We start from the raw sequence: 20,370 nt of genomic DNA, 5'->3' as shown, positions 1-20,370 counted from the left end.
ATCGTCTGGCTCTTCTCCAAACCCCACCGCGGCCTGGCCAACGTGCCCAGCAGCCCGACTGCGAATGGCGTCACTGCAGGTCAGTCAAGGCTAGAGGTGGCGGAGGGACTTTGGAGCCGACCAAACCAGGGGAACGGGCAACACACGGGCAGAGGGAAGCCAGTGCTGCCAAATGCAGAGTCATGCCCACCGGAGGAGACCCTGGGAACAGCTCGGCCACCTTCCTGGGTCCCACCTGCCACACGGGGAGGGAGCTGGGTGGTGCCAGGGAACCTCGGGCCCTGCGTGGTTGCCAGAGCAGTGAACAGGCGCTAGGCAGGGCACGGACCAGGAACAACACTGGAAAAGGCCCAAAGCGCCGCCCAGCTCCCACCCCAAGGCCGAAGGCTACACAGACAGACACACCATCTGCTCGGAGAGCCAAGGGGCTGCACCCTGCTCCCCACAGCCACACCCTGCTGCCAGCCTGTGCCTGAGCCACGGCCCCTCGCAGTGGGGGGAGGAGAGGGGCGCAGAGCAGTAGGGGCCTGGCTGCTCCCTGCCCATCTCCCCCCAGACGGTCCCTGCAACTTATTCCGCTCACTGCCCTGAAAACTCATCCCGGAGCAGTCGGCCGATTCACCAGGGCTGGCCCCTGTCTGGACCTGTCTGCCAGTTAGTGCCAGACCTTGTGGGTCACCGCGCCCCTCCTTGTGCATCACCCCGGCCCCCAGCACCATTCCCGCTCCCTCGGCTTCTGTCTGGGCCCTGTCCCAAAGCCTCCACGTGCCCAGGATCCCCCTGCAGCCACAGCTGAGCTGTTCTGACAGCTCCCCTACCCCCCCAGCAAAGGTCTCCCCAGTGACATCAGAGACCCCTCGTGTCTGCTCCTCCCAGCCCCAGCCTCGTGGTGTACATGGAGATCCTCCCCCAGCTGACTAGCAGCAGCACCCCCACCTCCCCCCGAGCCGGGCTGGTCGGACAGCAGCTGAGCATGCATGGACAGCCCCAGGGGCCAGGGACTACGGGCCCCCAGCCTTCCCCAAGCAGGCAGGTGAGCCAAGCACCATGCCGATCCGGCGGGGCGGGCAGTGAGCACCTGATGGGTGTGCCTGGAAGACCCCCCCCTGCCCTGGGGCTTAGCAGAGGGACTGGGGAAATGAGGGGTAGAGCAGAAGCCTGCGCTACTACCCAGGCCCTATCCCTTCCTGAGGCCCCCCACGGGAAACGCCCAGGGAGGCAGGGCTAGAACCGACGTAAAGACCCGCATCTGAACTGACGGGCACTGGCAGAGCTGGGAGGGGACCCAGGAAGGGAATAGCAGGTGCCCATTAGCCCGATGCCCGTTAGCACCGGCACTCATTAGCCCATTGCCCTGTTCCCTATTAGCAAGCACCTGTTAGCCCACACCCCGGTGCCTGTTTGGTCAAGTGTCTGCTAGCCTGCTGCCTGTTAACCCATCACCCTGGTGCTCAGGGGAACAGCACATGGGGGGACTGTCTGAGGACTGTCCTGCGGGCACAGCAGGTGGCTTTGCATGCATGTGTGATGGGCCAGGGGGAGAATCCTGCCCAGCCCATGGTGGTGACTCCACCCACAGCTCAGCTCCCAAACGCCTCGCCGTGTCCTCGCCCAGCCCTGCACTAATCCCCAAAGCTCCTCGGCTGAGCCGGAGCTGGCAGGTCTCAGGGAGGCAGGAGATCAACTCAGGGCCCCACCCAGCCGAGGGACAGCGCGGGTCTGAGCTGCAATCCCTCGGTCCCAAGGTCCTCCCAGGCTGCTGGGAGCACCGTGCGGGTGGAAAGGGCCATCTCTCATACGAGACGTGAGCTAAGCCCTGCCCGCTCCTGGGTAGCTCGCTCACCCCAGGCAGGCTGTGCCCACAGTGCCCCGGGCACGTTCCATCCATGCAGCTCCCCTGCCTCCCTGTGCCCCTCGACAGGTCTTCCCACTTCCCGTAAGCCAGCGCCCAATGGTGCGGCGTGTTGGGAACCACTGCCGGGGTCCAGTCCCCCAGCGCCTGCGTTTCAGTAGCACGTGAACACTACAGCATCGTAGTGCAGGGAACCGCGAAGAGCCAGGCCAGTGCCACCTTGTCCAGGCCCCGAGGACTGCTCCCTGCGTGGGCCGGTGAACAGGGCCTGGCAGTCCTGCACCAGCACATGCCCTACGACCCCAGTTACCAGTCTCCTTCCCCGGGGCCTGCCCTCCCGCTATTAACGGATTCCCGCGCTCCTGCAGCTGGCCCTAGACCATGCGCTGACAGCTTAATTCACGGGGACCAGCCCACTTCCTGGGAGGACAAGCCCAGCTGTAAATCAGCATCGGTCTGCTGACCTCGAGGGAGCTCCCCCACTTCCAGCAGCCGAGGCCCTGGCACCTGGCTGCCTTCCGTGCTCCCGCCACACCTGATAGTTCTGAGCAAGCAGCCTCTCCACAGCCAAGTCGCCTCCCATTAATTTAATATGGAGATATACCAATCTCACAGAGCTGGAAGGGACCTGAAAGATCACTGAGTGCAGCCCCCTGCCTTCACTAGCAGACCAAGTACCATCAGATTTTTGCCCCAGATCTCTAAGTGGCCCCCTCAAGGATTGAACTCACAACTCTGGGTTTAGCAGGCCAATGCTCAAACCACTGAGCTAGCCCTAGCCCACGCAGTGACATCACCAGTTCCTTAGCAACAGTCTGTGACATCATTAGGATTCCAGGCAGGAGAAGCGGGGCGCAGGGGAATAGAAAGCGCGGGGCCCTGACAATCACCGCTCCCAGCCCAGCGCTGGGCCCGGGAAATGGTTTAACCTTGGCCCTTTCTGCAGCAGGGAGCCCTGCTCCGTTTCAGCACCGGGGGAGCGGAGAGCTCCCCTGGCCAGCACTCCCAGAGCCAGGCTCCCTGCGGGAAAAGCTCGCCCAGGGCCCCGCTGGGCCAGGCCAGGCGCTGCCTGGACAGGTAGGGGGAGACCGGCCCAGGCTCGCAGGCAGCTGCAGAAGAGTGAGCGGAGCGTGCAACAAGACGGCACGAGGTCCCAGGGGGCCAGGCTGGATTGCCACAGCCACGCTGCAATCGGAGCTAGCGCCGTACCTGCCTGTGTGGGGAAGGACCCCTGCCAGTGGCCCTGGGGCAGGCCAGGAGAGGGGCTCCACCCCCCAGGGAGCGTGCGTGCCGGAGCTGGGCACACAGCCCCACAGAGGGGAAGGGGCAGATGGCAGGAGCAGGCAAAGCCGTTCCCAGGTCTCCCCGGCTAGTCCGTTACTGATCTGGATTTAACCCCCCCGGTGTGCATGTGAGTAAGGGACGGGGGGAGGGGACCTCGGCCACACAGCCAGGGAAGGGGGGTTCTCATTGGCAGGGACCAGCCTGCCCGACTTGGCAGCAGCTGGCAGGAAAGCCATTCTCCGGGGGACAAGGGGAGTGCTGGATTTAAACCCCACTCAGCATCTCCTCCAGCTCCTGCAGGCCGAGGTGCTGGCAGCCCCTGCCCCAGCTCACAGCTCTGCTGCCGCTGTGCCTGCTAAATCCTTAATCTGGACTAATTTGGGATCTGCTCCTTCTCATCCCTTTGCAGCTACGCGGCAGGTGGCGGCAGGGACACTGGCGGCACACGGATCCCAACCCCCACGGAGCCGGAAGAGCCCTGCCTGCGTAATAACAGCTCAGGGCGCTTAGTTTAGCTCCACCAAGCACTGGGGGGGGGCTGGTCCCAGACTGAGGGAAGCTGGGAGCGCGGGACAGGCACTGAGCTCTTGGGACACAGGGTTCCTGCCCCTGAGCCATGTCAGAACCGACGTCACCCACCCCTCACACGCGCTAGGGCGGGGGGGAGGGGGGAGACTTTGGCCTCAGGGCCACATCTGGGTATGGAAATTGTATGGCGGGCTATGAATGCTCATGAAATTGGGGTTGGAGTGTGGGTGGGGATGCGGGCTCCAGGGTGTGGGAGGGGGCTCCGGGCCAGGGCAGGGAGGGGGGGGGGGGAAGAGCTCAGGCCAGGGGTGCGGGCTCTGGGGTGTAGGAGGGTACTGGGACTCAGGGGTTTGGAGGACAGGACGGGGGGGAGATCAGGGCTGTGGCGGGGGGCGGGAAGGGGGCGCGGGGGTGTAGAAGGGTGCTGGGACCGATGGGTTTGGGGGACAGGAGGGGGGGATCAGGGTTGGGGCAGGGGGGATCAGGGCTGGGGCGGGGGTGCAGGAGGGTGCTGGGACCGAGGGGTTTGGAGGGCAGGAGGGAGGATCAGGGCTGGGGCGAGTGGCGGGAAGAGGGCGTTGGGGTGCAGGAGGGTGCTGGGACCGAGGGGTTTGGAGGGCAGGAGGGGCATAAGGGCTGGGGCAAGGGGCGGGAAGGGGGCACGGGGGTGTAGAAGGGTGCTGGAACCAAGGGGTTTGGAGGGCAGAAGGGGGCTCAGGGCTGGGGCACGGGGGTGCAGGAGGGGGGAGGGTGCTGAGACCGAGGGGTTTCGAGGACAGGAGGGAAGATCAGGGCTGGGGCGAGGGGCGGGAAGAGGGCGTCGGGGTGTAGAAGGGTGCTGGGACCGAGGGGTTTGGAGGGCAGAAGGGGGCTCAGGGCTGGGACGGGGGGAGGGGGGACTCTGGGGTGCAGGAGGGTGCTGGGACCAAGTGGTTTGGAGAACAGGAGGGGGATCAGGCTGCGGCGGGGGGGGAGGGGGCGCGGGGGTGTAGGAGGGTTCTGGGACCGATGGGTTTGGGGGACAGGAGCGGGGATCAGGGCTGGGGCGGGGGGGGCGCGGGGGTGCAGGAGGGTGCTGGGACCAAGGAGTTTGGAGGACAGGAGGAGGGATCAGGGCTGGGGCGCGGGGGGCAGAGGGCTCTGGGGTGCAGGAGGGTGCTGAGACCGAGGGGTTTGTAGGACAGGAGGGGGATCAGGGCTGGGGCGCGGGGGGGTGTAGGAGGGTGTTGGGACCGAAGGGTCTGGAGGACAGGAGGGGGGATCAGGGCTGGGACGCGGGGGGGGAGGGGGCTCTGGGGTGCAGGAGGGTGTTGGGACCCAGGGGTTTTGAGGACAGGAGGGGGATCAGGGCTGGGACGGGGGGGGCTTTGGGGTGCAGGGCGGTGTTGGGACCGAAGGGTTTGGAGGACAGGAGGGGGATCAGGGCTGCGGCGGGGGGGAGGGAGCGCGGGGGTGCAGGAGGGTGCTGGGACCGATTGGTTTGGAGGACAGGAGGGGGGATCAGGGCTGGGGCGGGGGGAGCTCTGGGGTGCAGGAGGGTGCTGGGACAGAGGGGTTTGGAGGGCAGGAGGGGCATCAGGGCTGGGGCGAGGGGCAGGAAGGAGGCGCGGGGGTGTAGAAGGGTGCTGGGACCGATGGGTTTGGGGGACAGGAGGGGGGATCAGGGCTGGGGCAGGGGGGATCAGGGCTGGAGCGGGGGTTTGGAGGACAGGAGGGGGATCAGGGCTGGGGCGGGGGAGAGGGGGCTCTGGGGTGTAGGAGGGTGCTGGGACCGAGGGATTTGGAGGGCAGGAGGGGCATCAGGGCTGGGGCGAGGGGCAGGAAGGGGGCGCGGGGGTGTAGATGGGTGCTGGGACCGAGGGGTTTGGAGGACAGGAGAGGGGATCAGGGCTGGGGCGCGGCGGGGAGAGGGCTCTGGGGTGCAGGAGGGTGCTGAGACCGAGGGGTTTGGAGGGCAGGAGGGGGATCACGGCTGGGGCACGGGGGGGGGGGAGGGGGCACGGCGGTGTAGGAGGGTGCTTGGACCGAGGGGTATGGAGGACAGGAGGGGGATCAGGGCTGGGGCAAGGGTCGGGAAGGGGGCGCGGGGGTGCAGGAGGGTGCTGGGACCGAGGGGTTTGGAGGACAGGAGAGGGGATCAGGGCTGGGGCGCGGCGGGGAGAGGGCTCTGGGGTGCAGGAGGGTGCTGAGACCGAGGGGTTTGGAGGGCAGGAGGGGGATCAGGGCTGGAACGGAGGAGGGCTCTGGGGTGCAGGGGGGTGTTGGGACCGAAGGGTCTGGAGGACAGGAGGGGGGATCAGGGCTGCGGCAGGGGGCGCGGGGGTGTAGGAGGGTGCTGGGACCGATTGGTTTGGGGGACAGGAGGGGGGATCAGGGCTGGGGCGGGGGGGTGCAGGAGGGTGCTGGGACCGAGGGGTTTCGAGGACAGGAGGGGGGATCAGGGCTGGGGCAGGGGGGGCTCTGGGGTGCAGGAGGGTGCTGGGACCGATGGGTTTGGGGGACAGGAGGGGGGATCAGGGTTGGGGCAGGGGGGATCAGGGCTGGGGCGGGAGTGCAGGAGGGTGCTGAGACCGAGGGGTTTGGAAGGCAGGAGGGGGATCAGGGCTGGGGCGGGGGAGAGCGGGCTCTGGGGTGTAGGAGGGTGCTGGGACCGAGTGGTTTGGAAGGCAGGAGGGGGATCAGGGCTGGGGCGCGGGGGGGGGGAAGGGGTCGTGGGGGTGTAGGAGGGTGCTGGGACCGATGGGTTTGAGGGACAGGAGGGGGGATCAGGGCTGGGGCGGGGGGGTGCAGGAGGGTGCTGGGACCAAGTGGTTTGGGGGACAGGAGGGGAGATCAGGGCTGGGGCGCAAGGGGGAGGGGACTCTGGGGTGCAGGAGGGTGCTGAGACCGATGGGTTTGGAGGACAGGAGGGGGATCAGAGCTGCGGCAGGGGGGGGAGGGGGCTCTGGGGTGCAGGAGGGTGCTGGGACCGAGGGGTTTGGAGGACAGGAGCGGGGATCATGGCTGCGGCGGGGGGGAGGGGGCGCGGGGGTGTAGGAGGGTGCTGGGACCGAGGGGTTTGGAAGGCAGGAGGGGGATCAGGGCTGGGGCGGGGGGGGAGGGGGCTCTGGGGTGCAGGAGGGTGCTGAGACCAAGGGGTTTGGAGGACAGGAGGAGGGATCAGGGCTGGGGCGCGGGGGGGAGAGGGCTCTGGGGTGCAGGAGGGTGCTGAGACCGAGGGGTTTGGAGGGCAGGAGGGGGATCAGGGCTGGGGCGCGGGGTGGGAAGGGGCGCGGGGGTGTAGGAGGGTGCTGGGACCAATGGGTTTGGAGGGCAGGAGGGGGATCAGGGCTGGGGCGGGGGGGGGGGGGGGCTCTGGGGTGCAGGAGGGTGTTGGGACCGAGGGGTTTGGATGACAGGAGGGGGATCAGGGCTGGGACAGAGGAGGGCTCTGGGGTGCAGGGGGGTGTTGGGACCGAGGGGTTTGGATGACAGGAGGGGGATCAGGGCTGGGACAGAGGAGGGCTCTGGGGTGCAGGGGGGTGCTGGGACCGATGGGTTTGGGGGACAGGAGCGGTGATCAGGGCTGGGGCGGGGGAGAGGGGGCTCTGGGGTGTAGGAGCTGCTGGGACCGAGGGGTTTGGAAGGCAGGAGGGGGATCAGGGCTGGGGCGCAGGGGGGAGGGAGTGCGGGGGTGTAGGAGGGTGCTGGGACCGAGGGGTTTGGCGAACAGGAGAGGGATCAGGGCTGGGGCGGGGGTGCAGGAGGGTGCTGAGACCGAGGGGTTTGGAGGACAGGAGCGGTGATCAGGGCTGGGGCGGGGGAGAGGGGGCTCTGGGGTGTAGGAGCTGCTGGGACCGAGGGGTTTGGAAGGCAGGAGGGGGATCAGGGCTGGGGCGCAGGGGGGAGGGAGTGCGGGGGTGTAGGAGGGTGCTGGGACCGAGGGGTTTGGAGAACAGGAGGGGGATCAGGGCTGGGGCGGGGGGGCTCTGGGGTGTAGGAGCTGCTGGGACCGAGGGGTTTGGAAGGCAGGAGGGGGATCAGGGCTGGGGCGCAGGGGGGAGGGAGTGCGGGGGTGTAGGAGGGTGCTGGGACCGAGGGGTTTGGCGAACAGGAGGGGGATCAGGGCTGGGGCGGGGGTGCAGGAGGGTGCTGGGACCGAGGGGTTTGGAGGACAGGAGGGGGATCATGGCTGCGGCGGGGGGGAGGGGGCGCGGGGGTGTAGGAGGGTGCTGGGACCGATGGGTTTGGGGGACAGGAGGGGGGATTAGGGCTGGGGCGGGGGTGAGAGGGCGCGGGGGTGCAGGAGGGTGCTGAGACCGAGGGGTTTGGAGGACAGGAGCGGGGATCAGGGCTGGTGCGGGGGAGAGGGGGCTCTGGGGTTGTGACGAACTGGGCCTGTTCTTACTGTGGTCTGTGAATGCTGACAGGGGAGTGTGGCTAGGATAGTCTGCATTGGGGGATGGGAGTCTGCCCGAAGGCGAATACCTGAGCGTGTAACATGAGAACCCAGGAAGGGGTTGGAGGCCAGGTGACACCTTGCCCGGGAAACTGAACAAAGGCGGTGGGAGGGGTCGCTGAAGGCAGAGTGTTGGAAGCGGGCTGGAGAGATGGCTGGGAGGCAGAGATGGCTCTGACCCCCCAAAGGGGGGTGGGCTGGGATGCCCTGGGACCCCAAGCTGGACCTAACTGAGGGGGTCCTGTTGTCTGTGCCTGCAAGACCTGTCTTGGACTGTATTCCTGTCATCCAAATAAACCTTCTGCTTTACTGGCTGGCTGAGAGTCATGGTGCATCGCAGGAAGCCGGGGGTGCAGGGCCCTGAGTCCCCCAATACTCCGTGACAACTGGTGGCAGCGGCGGGATCTACTGCACCCCGTGGACGGCGCTTCCTGCAGTAAGTGACTGGGGAGCAGTAAAACGAAGGGGGATTGACGGGGACCAGGCGTGCTGAAGAGTGAGAGAGAGACGGTTATTACCCCTGGGAGTGTGTGACCAGCGAGAAGGACTTTTGCAGTAACAGGGTCCCCCGGGGGGATCGCAGCGAGTGGTCCCAGGGGCGGAGGAGTCTGCAGCTCGACCCTGGCAGAGAGGTGGTGACCTCGAGAAGGGCTGGCACACTAGGGGTCCCCCTGGGAACTGTGGGGAGCTGTGAGCACACAGGCCGGTGAGTGGCCAGCAGGAAGATGTATGCCAAGCGGCTTAAGAGCGACCTGGTGGAGCTGTGCAAGCAGAGGGGGCTGTGCATTGGGAGGCTCACCAAAGAACAGCTCATTGCCCGGCTGGAGGCGGAAGATCGCGCGAATGAACTGATCCCTGTGTCTCAGGGAAGCAGCCTGGCAAATGCAGCGCAGGCACCAGTGTCTGTCCCTGCTGGGAGTGGTCAGCCGGCTGCTGAGGGCTTCCCGAGACCCCTCCTTCCTATGCCTAGGGGAAGGGTGGGGAGGAGCCCAGCAAATACCGAGGGCGCCGTGACCCCCCCGGCCAGCAGGGGATCCTCCCGGCGAAGCTCGCCAGCCAGCAGAGGATCCTCCCGGCGACGTTCGGCATCCGTGGAGCGGAATTGGCTGGAATGGGAGAAAGAGCTAAAACTGAGAGAGCTGGAGGATCGTGAACAACAGAGACAGCATGAAGAAAGACAGCATCAGCATGAACGGGAGGAGAAAGAGAAACGGAGACAGCATGAAGAGAGACAGCGTCAGCATGAACTGGAACTGGCAAGATTGAAGAGCAGCGAACCCCCGGCTGCGATGAGTATTGGGGGACTCAGGGCCCTGCACCCCCGGCTTCCTGTGATTCACCATGACTCTCAGCCAGCCAGTAAAGCAGAAGGTTTATTTGGATGACAGGAATACAGTCCAAGACAGGTCTTGCAGGCACAGACAACAGGACCCCCTCAGTTAGGTCCAGCTTGGGGTCCCAGGGCATCCCAGCCCACCCCCCTTTCGGGGGTCAGAGCCATCTCTGCCTCCCAGCCATCTCTCCAGCCCGCTTCCAACACTCTGCCTTCAGCGACCCCTCCCACAGCCTTTGTTCAGTTTCCCGGGCCAAGGTGTCACCTGGCCTCCAACCCCTTCCTGGGTTCTCATGTTACACGCTCAGGTATTCGCCTTCGGGCAGACTCCCATCCCCCAATGCAGACTATCCTAGCCACACTCCCCTGTCAGCATTCACAGACCACAGTAAGAACAGGCCCAGTTCGTCACAGGGGTGTAGGAGAGTGCTGGGACCGAGGGGTTTGGAAGGCAGGAGGGGGCTCAGGGCTGGGGCGCGAGGGGGAGGGGGCTCTGGGGTGCAGGAGGGTGCTGGGACCGAGGGCTTTGGAGGACAGGAGGGGGCTCCGGGCTGGGGCACGGGGGGGGGGGAGGGGGCTCAGGGCCGGGGCACGGCGGGGAGGGGGATCGGGGCTGTAGGAGGGTGGTGGGACCGAGGGGTTTGGAGGGCAGGAGGGGGCTCAGGGCTGGGGCGCGATGGGGAGGGGGCTCTGGGGTGCAGGAGGGTGCTGGGACCGAGGGGTTTGGAGGACAGGAGGGGGCTCCGGGCTGGGGCACGGGGGGGGAGGGGGCTCAGGGCTGGGGCGCAGGGGGGGCGCAGAGGGGCGCGGGGGTGCAGGAGAGTGGTGGGACCGAGGGGTTTGGAGGGCAGGAGGGGGCTCAGGGCTGGGGCGCAGGGGGGCGCAGAGGGGCGCGGGAGTGCAGGAGGGTGGTGGGACCGAGGGGTTTGGAGGGCAGGAGGCGGCTCAGGGCTGGGGCACGGGGGGGGAGGGGGCTCAGGGCTGGGGCGCAGGGGGGAAGGGGCTCTGGGGTGCAGGAGGGTGGTGGGACCGAGGGGTTTGGAGGGCAGGAGGGGGCTCAGGGCTGGGGCGCGAGGGGGAGGGGGCGCGGGGGTGCAGGAGGGTGCTGAGACCGAGGGGTTTGGAGGGCAGGAGGGGGCTCAGGGCTGGGGTGGGGGGAGGGGGCTCAGGGGTGTAGGAGGGGGCTGGGACCGAGGGGTTTGGAGGGCAGGAGGGGGCTCAGGGCTGGGGCGCGGGGGGGCGCAGAGGAGCGGGGGGGTGCAGGAGGGGGCTGGGACCGAGGGGTTTGGAGGACAGGAGGGGGCTCCGGGCTGGGGCGGGGGAGTACAGGAGGGTGCTGGGACCGAGGGGTTTGGAGGGCAGGAGGAGGCTCCGGGCTGGGGCACGGGGGGGGAGGGGGCTCAGGGCTGGGGTGCAGGGGGGCGCAGAGGGGCACGGGGGTGCAGGAGGGGGCTCAGGGGTGTAGAGGGCAGGAGGGGGCTCAGGGCTGGGGCGCGGGGGTGTAGGAGGGTGGTGGGACCAAGGGGTTTGGAGGGCAGGAGGGGGGGAGGGAGCTCTGGGGTGCAGGAGGGGGCTGGGACCGAGGGGTTTGGAGGACAGGAGGGGGGATCAGGGCTGGGGCGCCGGGGGGGGGAGGGGGCGCGGGGGTGCAGGAGGATGTTGGGACCGAGGGGTTTGGAGGGCAGGAGGGGGGATCAGGGCTGGGGTACGGGGGGGAGGGGGCTCAGGGCTGGGGCGCAGGGGGGCGCAGAGGGGCGCGGGGGTGCAGGAGGATGTTGGGACCGAGGGGTTTGGAGGGCAGGAGGGGGATCAGGGCTGGGGTACGGGGGGGAGGGGGCTCAGGGCTGGGGCGCAGGGGGGCGCAGAGGGGCGCGGGGGTGCAGGAGGATGTTGGGACCGAGGGGTTTGGAGGGCAGGAGGGGGGCTCAGGGCTGGGGCACGGGGGGGAGGGGGCTCAGGGCTGGGGCGCAGGGGGGCGCAGAGGGGCGCGGGAGTGCAGGAGGGGGCTGGGACCGAGGGATTTGGGGGACAGGAGGGGGCTCAGGGCTGGGGCGCAGGGGGCGCAGAGGGGCGCGGGGGTGCAGGAGGATGTTGGGACCGAGGGGTTTGGAGGGCAGGAGGGGGGATCAGGGCTGGGGCACGGGGGGGAGGGGGCTCAGGGCTGGGGCGCAGGGGGGCGCAGAGGGGCGCGGGGGTGCAGGAGGGGGCTGGGACCGAGGGATTTGGGGGACAGGAGGGGGATCAGGGCTGGGGTAGGGGGGGGAGGGGGATCAGGGCTGGGGCACGGGGGGGAGGGGGCTCAGGGCTGGGGCGCAGGGGGGCGCAGAGGGGCGCGGGGGTGCAGGCTCCTGGCGGCGGTTCCCTCGAGCGGCTCATGGAGGCAGCAGCATGTCCCCCTGCGGCTCCGAAGCTAACGCACAGCCAGGCGGCTCTGCTGCAGGCCGCTGCCCCCCGCAGCTCCCATTGGCCGCAATTCCTGGCCAATGGGAGCTGCGGGGGGGTGCTTGGGGCGGGGGCAGTGTGCGGAGTGGAGCCCCCTGGCTGCCCCATGCATAGGAGCAGGAGGCGGGGACATGCTGCTGCTTCTGGAAGCCATAGGGAGCAGCCCCAGACCCCACTCCCCAGCAGAGCTCGAGGGCCGGAGTAAAACAGCTGGCAGGCTGGATGCGGCCCGTAGTTAAAAAAATACAATAAATAAATGGAGATATCCCATCTCCTAGAGCTGGAAGGGACCTTGGAAGGTCATCGAGTCCAGCCCCCTGCCTTCACTAACAGGACCAAGTACTGATTTTGCCCCAGATCCCTAGGTGGCCCCCTCAAGGATTGAACTCACAACCCTGGGTTTAGCAGGCCAATGCTCAAACCACTGAGCGACCCCTAACCCCTGTAGTTTGCCCACTCCTGCTCTCGGGGGTGGGGCCTGCTGCCCCCCTCCCCCCCCAGCCCCCTGGCTGCCTCAGCTCTGCAACCGCAGAGGGCAGGGCAGAGGGGTACTGGCAGGGCTGGAAGAACGGGGGGGCTATGGATCAGGCTTGAGAGACAGCAGCGCCGCATGGGGCGGGGCGCGGCCTGGGCCTGCATGAGGGCTCCCGCGCCCAGGCCCCGGCCCATGCGCCTTGAGGACAGGACATGAATGCTACCGGCCACTAAGCCGGGCGCAGGTCATCACAGGCCACCACCAGCCCTGCACGAATTGCCTGCACCCAAAAGCCACGTCACCGTGAGCCTGGACCCCCCCCTCCCCGCCCCAGCACCTGAGCACAGCACAAGCCACAGGGCTGGGGCCTGGGGAGAGGGGCTGAGCTGGGAGATCCCAGCCAGAAGCTGCCCTGGGGGCTGGCGGCTCCCTGTCCTAGCACTAGTGCTGCCCACCCCCAGCCCCAGCCGGCAGAGGGCAGAGGGCAGGCTCCCTGCTCTGGGGCAGGCGCTGGGCAGGATCTGCAACGCACAGCCTGCGACACACTCATTGTGTTGAGCACAAAGCCGCCTGGCCCCAGATGCACGGTTACCATGGCAAAGGGCTGGTGCGGCCAGACTGCAGCAGGCGGAGGCCCCGGCCGATGCGACGGGACCCCTCTCTGGGTCCCTCCCCCAGCAGCAGCCCGGCCAGCACAAAGGGCAGCAGGCGAGGCGGGCGCAGGGGAGAAGCAAAAGTCCCCGAGAAGGGGTCCAAGGTGCCTGAATCCTCCATCCTGCCCTGCCCAGCAGCGCTACCGAGCCAGCCACTGTCCCCGCTCTGCTCACACAGCAGAAGGGGATGCACCGCAGCGCTCCAGGCCTGCCCTTGGCCCGAGCTCCCCACCGGAGTTGGGGCAGGGAGGTGCCTGCAGATGGGCAACAACTGCCCCAGGGGAGCCTGGGAGCTCTTTGTTGCTCCAGCCTCCAAGGGCTCGAGGCAGCCTGCCGCGTTCAGCCCCCAGCCAGCCCACAGGAGCGCCACACGGGGGAGATGGGCGGCAGGATGGGCCGAGGAGGAACAAAGCCAAACCAGCAGCGGGTCGGCACGACACACACCACCCAGCAGCCGGACAAAGAGGGAGCTTTGTTCTGCGCACATGGCCGGTGCAGCAGCCCCAGTGCAGGGAGGGGCAGGGCCTCTGGCCCCACCTCTGCCCACTCGCTTTGCCCCAAGTCGCACTACTACTGAGTTTTTCCCCCTGGAGCCGGGTTCAGCAGGGCCTGGACGAGCGAGCCGGTTACCCCACTCGTCGGCAGCCCACGCTTCCACTGGCACTGCCCCCCTGGATCAAGGGCAGCAGCAGAGCTGGGGTGTGGGGGACACCAGGCTGTGAGCAGGGGGGCAGGGCCAGCCGAGGGCTAGACTAGCCAGGGGGCATGAGCAGAGGGCAGAGTGTGGGAGCGACACAGGCTCCAGCCCCTCCCTTCCCGTTACGCACCAGCCGCCAGGTCCCTCCGGCCCAGCCAGGCTGCACCGAAAGGCCAGCCCCAGCCCCAGCCCCCCGCCCATGGAACCAGAGCTCGGGTCACAAACGGGGCAGTGCCCCCATGGGCAGCCCCTCAGGCCCGGCTGCCCCCAGGGTCGGTTCTGCTGAGCTTCCAAGCTGCCAGTTCAATGAAGCCTGAGCCTAGGGCCTGGGAGGCGGGAGCAGCCAGTGCAAACCAGAGCAGAAGAAGGGGAGCCGAGGGCCGGGAGGGAGGCGTCGTGCTCCAGGCTGCGTTTGCAGTCCCTGGGCAGCAGAACCAGCAGGGGCCCCCTGTGGCTGCAGCCCTTGATTTGTGGCCAGAGGCGCTTAGAGACTGGGCACGGGTGGAGCAGGCAGCAGCAGGCCCGTCACAGGGGCACTCGGGCACCAGGCTCTGCGCCCCCAGACGACGTCCGTGCCGCAGCAGGGAGCGGTGGCTGCCTGGAGAGGGGTCTGGGACACCAGGACGCTCAAGGGACAGGGCCGCAGCGCCGAGCTGCCCCCTGAGCAGGGTAGGAGGTGGCAGACACTGCCCGGCTAACCAGGCCGTGCAGCCCCTGCCCCACCCCTTCTGGGGACACCCAGCACACGCTGGCACAAGCCGAATGAGCGAGGGGCTGGCAGCTCCGGGCCCAGACCCTGCAGAGCACCATCTCCTCCTCCCAGTACCAGCCCCACTGCCTCCCCTTCCCTTCCTGCACTCACTGCTGCTCCCTGAGGGAGACCCACCCGGCAGCCCCAGCTGGGAGCCTGCATGCAGCCCTGCTGAGCCCAACCCTGCTCGCCAGGAGGCGCCCGCAGACCCAGGCAAGGAGAGACGGCTCCACGGCCGCCTGCAGGCGGAGAGCACTGGCGAGGGCAGGCGGCTCGCGGAACCGAGTTCCTGCCCCATTCAGCAGTCCTGCATGGGGAGAGGAGCTGGGGCCAGCCCCGCTCCTGCTCTTGGCACATGCAGTCACTGGGAGAGCGCGCTTACGGACCTGATGAGTCCCACTCAGAAGTACCATGGTGAGGCTTTGGAGTCAGCGCCTCATTGAGATAAGGGGGCAGTTCACACGCGGCTGCTGCAGGCTCCAGGCAGATGTTACGCGTCGTTAACCATCCCAACGGGCCCAGGCTCCTTCGCCGCCCGCGGCTCTGGAATTAAAGCCCGAATTCCGCTGTGGGGTGGGTGCAGGTGTCACGGGGTCCCCGGGCGATCCTGTGGAACTGCTCCCCACAAAGCCAGGCAGGACTTTGGGGAGCCTCCTCTCCCTCGGAGCAGACTGTCTTCAGGGCAAGAAGCTCACGTCTTCACCTTCCTGGGTCTGACCTTGGAGTATTCATCATATGCCCCTCTGTGCACTTCCCACAGTGAGTCCACCCTGGCGGGGTCCCGGGGAAGCCACAGGGTCCTGCACCCCCACTTCGCAGTCAGACGTGACTCTCAGCCAGCCAGTAAAACAGAGGTTTATTAGATGACAGGAACAGGGTCTAAAACAGAGCTTGTAGGTACAGAGAACAGGACCCCTCAGCTGGGTCCATCCTGGGGGGCAGCGAGCCAGACACCCAAGTCTGCACTTCACTCCTCATCCCCTGCTAGCTCCAAACTGAAACTCTCCAGCCCCTCCTCCTCTGGGCTTTGTCTCTTTCCCGGGCCAGGGGGGTCACCTGATCTTTGTTCTCCAAGACCTTTAGCTATCCCCTTGCAGGGGGGAAGGGCCCCGGCCATTAGTTGCCAGGAGACAGAGTGTCGGCCATTTATGTACACTGGCCCTTTGCTCTGCAACAATCTCACCCCCTAGAGACTTAAGAACTGCATTGGGGAAACTGAGGCACCCCTACAGTATTCAGAGGAAACATTAAGAACAGTCCCACTTCGTCACAGCAGGTAACACGTAATCTAACAGACAGGGAGAGACAGGGGCGTACCTTAACTAGGCCAGACTGGGCCTGGACATTTGACCCTACTGGGATATGACAGTCTTCACTTCCCCTTCTCGGTGCTTGTGTAGCATGGCTGTTATGCATCTGCCACACCCACCCCAGAGGTGGCTGCATTGTAGGGGGGGTAATATCCTTTAGCTACCTCAGAGGGAGGAGGCAAGTGAGACTGTGGCACTGTTACTATCTGCAGAGGACCCCAAGGTGCCTGGATGCAGAGGGGTCTGGAGGGAGCAGGCCCAGAGGAGCCCATCGCTGCCCCAGCCGGGACGCAGGGTTTCGCGTAGAGCCAGGTACAGCAGCACTACGGCTGCTCTTTGCAGAGCCTGGGAATCTCACATACACAACTGGGTCGGGCTGCTGATTACCCAGGCTGGGGACAGAGCGAGCAGCTGCACAGGGGCACACCTCTAGGAAAGGATGCTGCCCAGCAAGATAAGAATTGCTATCCCATAGGGCTCTGCCGCCCCAGGAGAACGCTCCCACCCTACTAACGGCTTCACTGAGCCCCTCCCTCCTCCCAGTTAGCCACAGAGCCTCCACCGGACCAGCAGCGACTCCGAGACGGAGAATCAGCTGAACCCGAGCTCTCGGTAAGACGCCGTGGCCAGAAGTGCTAGTGCGACCTGGAGAAGTAGGAGCAGAGGGGTGATTTTACCTCTAGTTGGCACTGGTGCGATCACTGCTGGAATCCTGTGCCCACAGTTCAAGAAGGGTGCTGGTAAATTGGCGAGGGGGCCGAGAAGAGCCGCGAGAATGACTAAAGGGTTAGAAAACCTGCCTGATGGCGATAAGCTAAACTGATTGAGCTCGGAGTCTAACAAGGGTTCAGGGGGACGTGGTCACAGAACCTACAGGGGGGAAGGAACGTTTAGTAACGGGCCCGTCAGGCTGGCAGGGGAAGCCAGACAGCTCCAGACCGGCAGGAAGGAGTAGGTCCTTAACAGGGAGAGGAAGTAACCAGTGGAGATTTCCCGTGGGCCATGGTGCTTGTTTCAGTCCAGCCCGGATGTTTTCCCAGAAGCTCTGCTCTGGGCTGGGCTATCCAGGGGTCGGACAGGATGAGCACAATGGTCTAGGAATCACCTGAGCCGGAGCAAAGCTGCTGCCTTGAAGGAAAGGCTTTTCACCCTCACCCCCCGCAGCAGCAGCCCACGGGGACCCAGCTCAGGTTTCTCTCGCCACCTGCCCAGGGAGGAGGGCATGTGCCAGGCCCACTCTCCAGCGGCATCACTAACCCACCGGGCCGCAGGTACCTTGGTGCCGTGGTAGAAGTCGTCCACGCAGGTGGCGTTCATGAAAGTCTGGTGGAAGTGAGTGCTGGTGTCGATGCCGCCCGGGATCACCAGCTTCCCGGTGGCATCGATCACCTTGGCCCCTCCCGGGATCATGAGCTCCCGGCCCACTTGCTGGATGATGCCGTTCTCGATGTAGACGTCGGCCTCCAGGGTGCAGTCGTCATTCACCACCTTCCCCCCCTTGATGAGGATCCGCATCGTGGCCGAGTTGGCAAGCATGGCTCTGAAAGGGGAGACAAGCAGCGGGTTAGGGTCAGCCACCCACAGGCCCCTGCAGCCCCCCAGCATGCCAGTGCCTGCCTGGCACCACTAGAGCTGCGGGGGGGGGGGGGAGGAGTCGGGAGCCCCATTTCCCTGCCCTGCAGCACCTACAGAAACCCCTCAACCCCCGGCCAGACCCACTGCTTCCATCCCCAGCAGCTAGCGAGATGGCCGGCACTCAGGTGAGACCTGGTCACTGCAGCGAAGGACAGAGGGGGTCTATTTCCCACCCACAGCCGCGGCAGCTGGTGGAACAGAGGGCTGGTGGAAGGAGCCTGGTCAAGCAGCCGTGTGTGGAAGGGGGGTGGCCGGACAGATTCGAGAAGGGCGAGCTTCTGGGGCTGGTGGATTTTGGGGGAGTCACATGCATTGACTGAGGGGGCAGAGCTTTTGGAGGGAGCCCTTGTTAGCGCTGTCCCAGCACAATGCCAGTGCAGGGTCACTGCAAAGAGCCACTCTGTCCCGGGCCTGGAGGGGAAAGGACATAGCGCAGCTGCAGCCCTGAAGGAGCTGGTAGCCGACACCTCCCTCCCTCCAGCAGTGCACTCGGGACCAGCCTGGGCTGTCCGAGAGGAGGGGGGGGGGGGTCTCAGACACCTGGCCCCATACGAGTGCCCATGCCCTGCCCCACTGAGCCTTGCTGGCTTTGACTGTGGGGGCAGCCCCTTCTCTGCTGCCATAGACACAGCACGAGGGGCTGGGGACGCAGCTGGCTACCAGGAGCCAGGGAGAGACCGCAGCGGGGACTGGGCGGGGCAGGCATGGCTGCCTCTCCCCACGGCTTAGCAGGGTGTGGGCGCAGAAGGCCTGGCTGGACTCTCACCCCAGGCCCGATGCACGCTGCTCACAGTAATGGGGGAGCCCCTGGCAAGTAGGGGGGACACTGGCATCAATGGTGGGTGGAAACAGGCCTGTACCAGCCAGTGACTCCCACTGGCCCGCCCTTGGCTCACGGGGACATTCTGTAATGGATGGTGGGCGTGCAGAGGGCAGGAGGGTTGGGTAGGGCAGGGTGCCCGTCCCTTTAACAGCAGATGCTCCGGGAGCCCCTGCCAGTCTCCCAAGGGCGCTCTCCACCGGCGCGAGCGGCTGCTGGGGCTCTCCATGGGAAAGGCTGTGGGCAGGCTAAGCCAGCCTTTGGGCCTGCTGCAGGGGGAGGGGAGCGTGGGGCCAGGGATTACCCAGGAGGTGCCGAACACCCGCCAGCCCCTGGTGTATGTAAACAGCGGATTATCCCAAGGCAAACCTAGAAGATCAGCATGCTGGGGCCATCACGGGGGCTCAGAGGGTGGACGCAGGGCAGCAGCTGCCCCTGGACCCCCCTTCCAGGCAGTGGTTTGCTCCCCAGCTGCCGGCACGCTTGGGTTTCCAAGCTGCGTGCACAGTGGCAGATCCTGGGCTCTAAGCGCAGGAGCCATGTGGCTGCATCTTTCAGGAGCAGCCTTGTTCTCTTGGAGTTTGGACACCTGGCGCTCGGGCCCAGCTGGAGGGGCAGGGAGCAGCCAGAGCCCTGGGGACGGGTGCAGGAAGTCCAAGAGGGGTATGGCTGGAAAGCCTGCTGGATCCCACCCCGTACTCGGAGCGTCCCAAGCCTCTGTTTGCTAGAAGCTGGGAGCGGACGATGGGGCTGGATCACTCAGTTGTCTTGCTCTCTTCATTCCCTCCAAAGCACTTGGCACTGGCCGCTGTCGGAAGACAGGACACTGGGCTAGATGGACCAGTGGTCTCCCGCAGCGTGGCCGTTCCTACAGCAGAGCTCTTCAAAAAACCTCCAGCCTTGCCAGTGCTGGAGAATCTGCCACAGCCCTTGGGAAAGGGTTAATTCTCGCTGTTAAACACTTCGGCCTTATTTCCAGTCTGAATGTGTCTAGTTTCAAACTCCAGCCCCTGGAGGGGGTTAGACCTTCCTCTGCTAGACTGAAGAGCCCAGTATTAAATATTTGTTCCCTATATTGATACTTTTAGACTGCGATCAAGTCACCCCTTAACCTTCTCTTTGTTAGGCTAAATACACTGAACACCTTGAGTCTGTCACTATGAGGCAGGTTTTCTAATCTTGTGGCTCTTCTCTGACCCGTCTCCAATTTATCCACGTCCTCCTTGAATTGTGGGCACCAGAACTGGACATGGGATTCCAGCAGTGGTTGCACCAGGGCCACATACAGAGGCAAAAGAACCTTTCGACTCCTACTCAAGATTCCCGTTTATGCATCCCAAGATGGGATGTCTTTTAGCCACAGCATCACACTGGGAGCTGATTGTCCATCACAACCCCCAAAACTTTGTGCAGAGTCCCTGCTGCCCAGGGTCGAGTCCCCGAGCCGGGGAGTAGGGCCTGCACTCTTTGCTCCTAGATGCACAATTTACATTCAGCCATGTGTGACGAACTGGGCCTGTTCTCACGGTGGTCTGTGAATGCTGACAGGGGAGTGTTCTGGGATAGTCTGCATTGCAGGATGGGATCTGCCCGAGGGCGCCCGAGGGCGCATACCTGAGTGTGTAACATGAGAACCCAGGAAGGGGTTGAAGGGGAGGCGACTCCTTAGCCCGGGAAACTGAACAAAGGCTGTGGGAGGGGTCGCTGAAAGCAGAGTGCTGGAAGCAGGCAGGGAGAGAGGGCTGGGGGGCATAGATGGCTCTGACCTCCCAAGGGGGGCTGGGCTTGGATGCCCGGGGACCCCAAGATGGACCTAACTGAGGGGGTCCCTGTTGTCTGTGCCTGCAAGACCTGTCTTGGACTGTATTCCTGTCATCCAAATAAACCTTCTGCTTTACTGGCTGGCTGAGAGTCATGGTGAATCGCAGGAAGCCGGGGGTGCAGGGCCCTGAGTCCCCCAATACTCCGTGACAACTGGTGGCAGCGCTGGGATCTACTGCACCCCGTGGACGGCGCTTCCTCGGCGCTTCCTGCAGTAAGTGACTGGGGAGCAGTAAAACGAAGGGGGATTGACGGGGACCAGGCGTGCTGAAGAGTGAGAGAGAGACGGTTATTACCCCTGGGAGTGTGTGACCAGCGAGAAGGACTTTTG

At 65.7% G+C, this 20,370-nt stretch overlaps 1 protein-coding gene across 3 annotated transcripts in view; it reads right to left on the bottom strand.

Moving 5' to 3' along the window:
* Window positions 1–20,370, bottom strand: part of DPYSL5 (dihydropyrimidinase like 5) — a 117,072-nt gene that overhangs the window by 55,483 nt on the left and 41,219 nt on the right. For all 3 annotated transcript variants that reach the window (XM_054024441.1, XM_054024443.1, XM_054024442.1), the window contains exon 2: window positions 17,039–17,303. In XM_054024441.1, coding sequence (XP_053880416.1) covers window positions 17,039–17,299 — 261 coding nt within the window. In that variant the 5' untranslated portion in view covers window positions 17,300–17,303. The remainder of the gene's footprint in view (window positions 1–17,038; window positions 17,304–20,370) is intronic.

This window comes from Malaclemys terrapin, chromosome 3 (assembly GCF_027887155.1).
Source record: "Malaclemys terrapin pileata isolate rMalTer1 chromosome 3, rMalTer1.hap1, whole genome shotgun sequence".
Taxonomy (NCBI): domain Eukaryota; kingdom Metazoa; phylum Chordata; order Testudines; family Emydidae; genus Malaclemys; species Malaclemys terrapin.
Note: the sequence above shows the minus strand (reverse complement) of the source record. Positions and strands in the feature narration are given on the sequence as shown.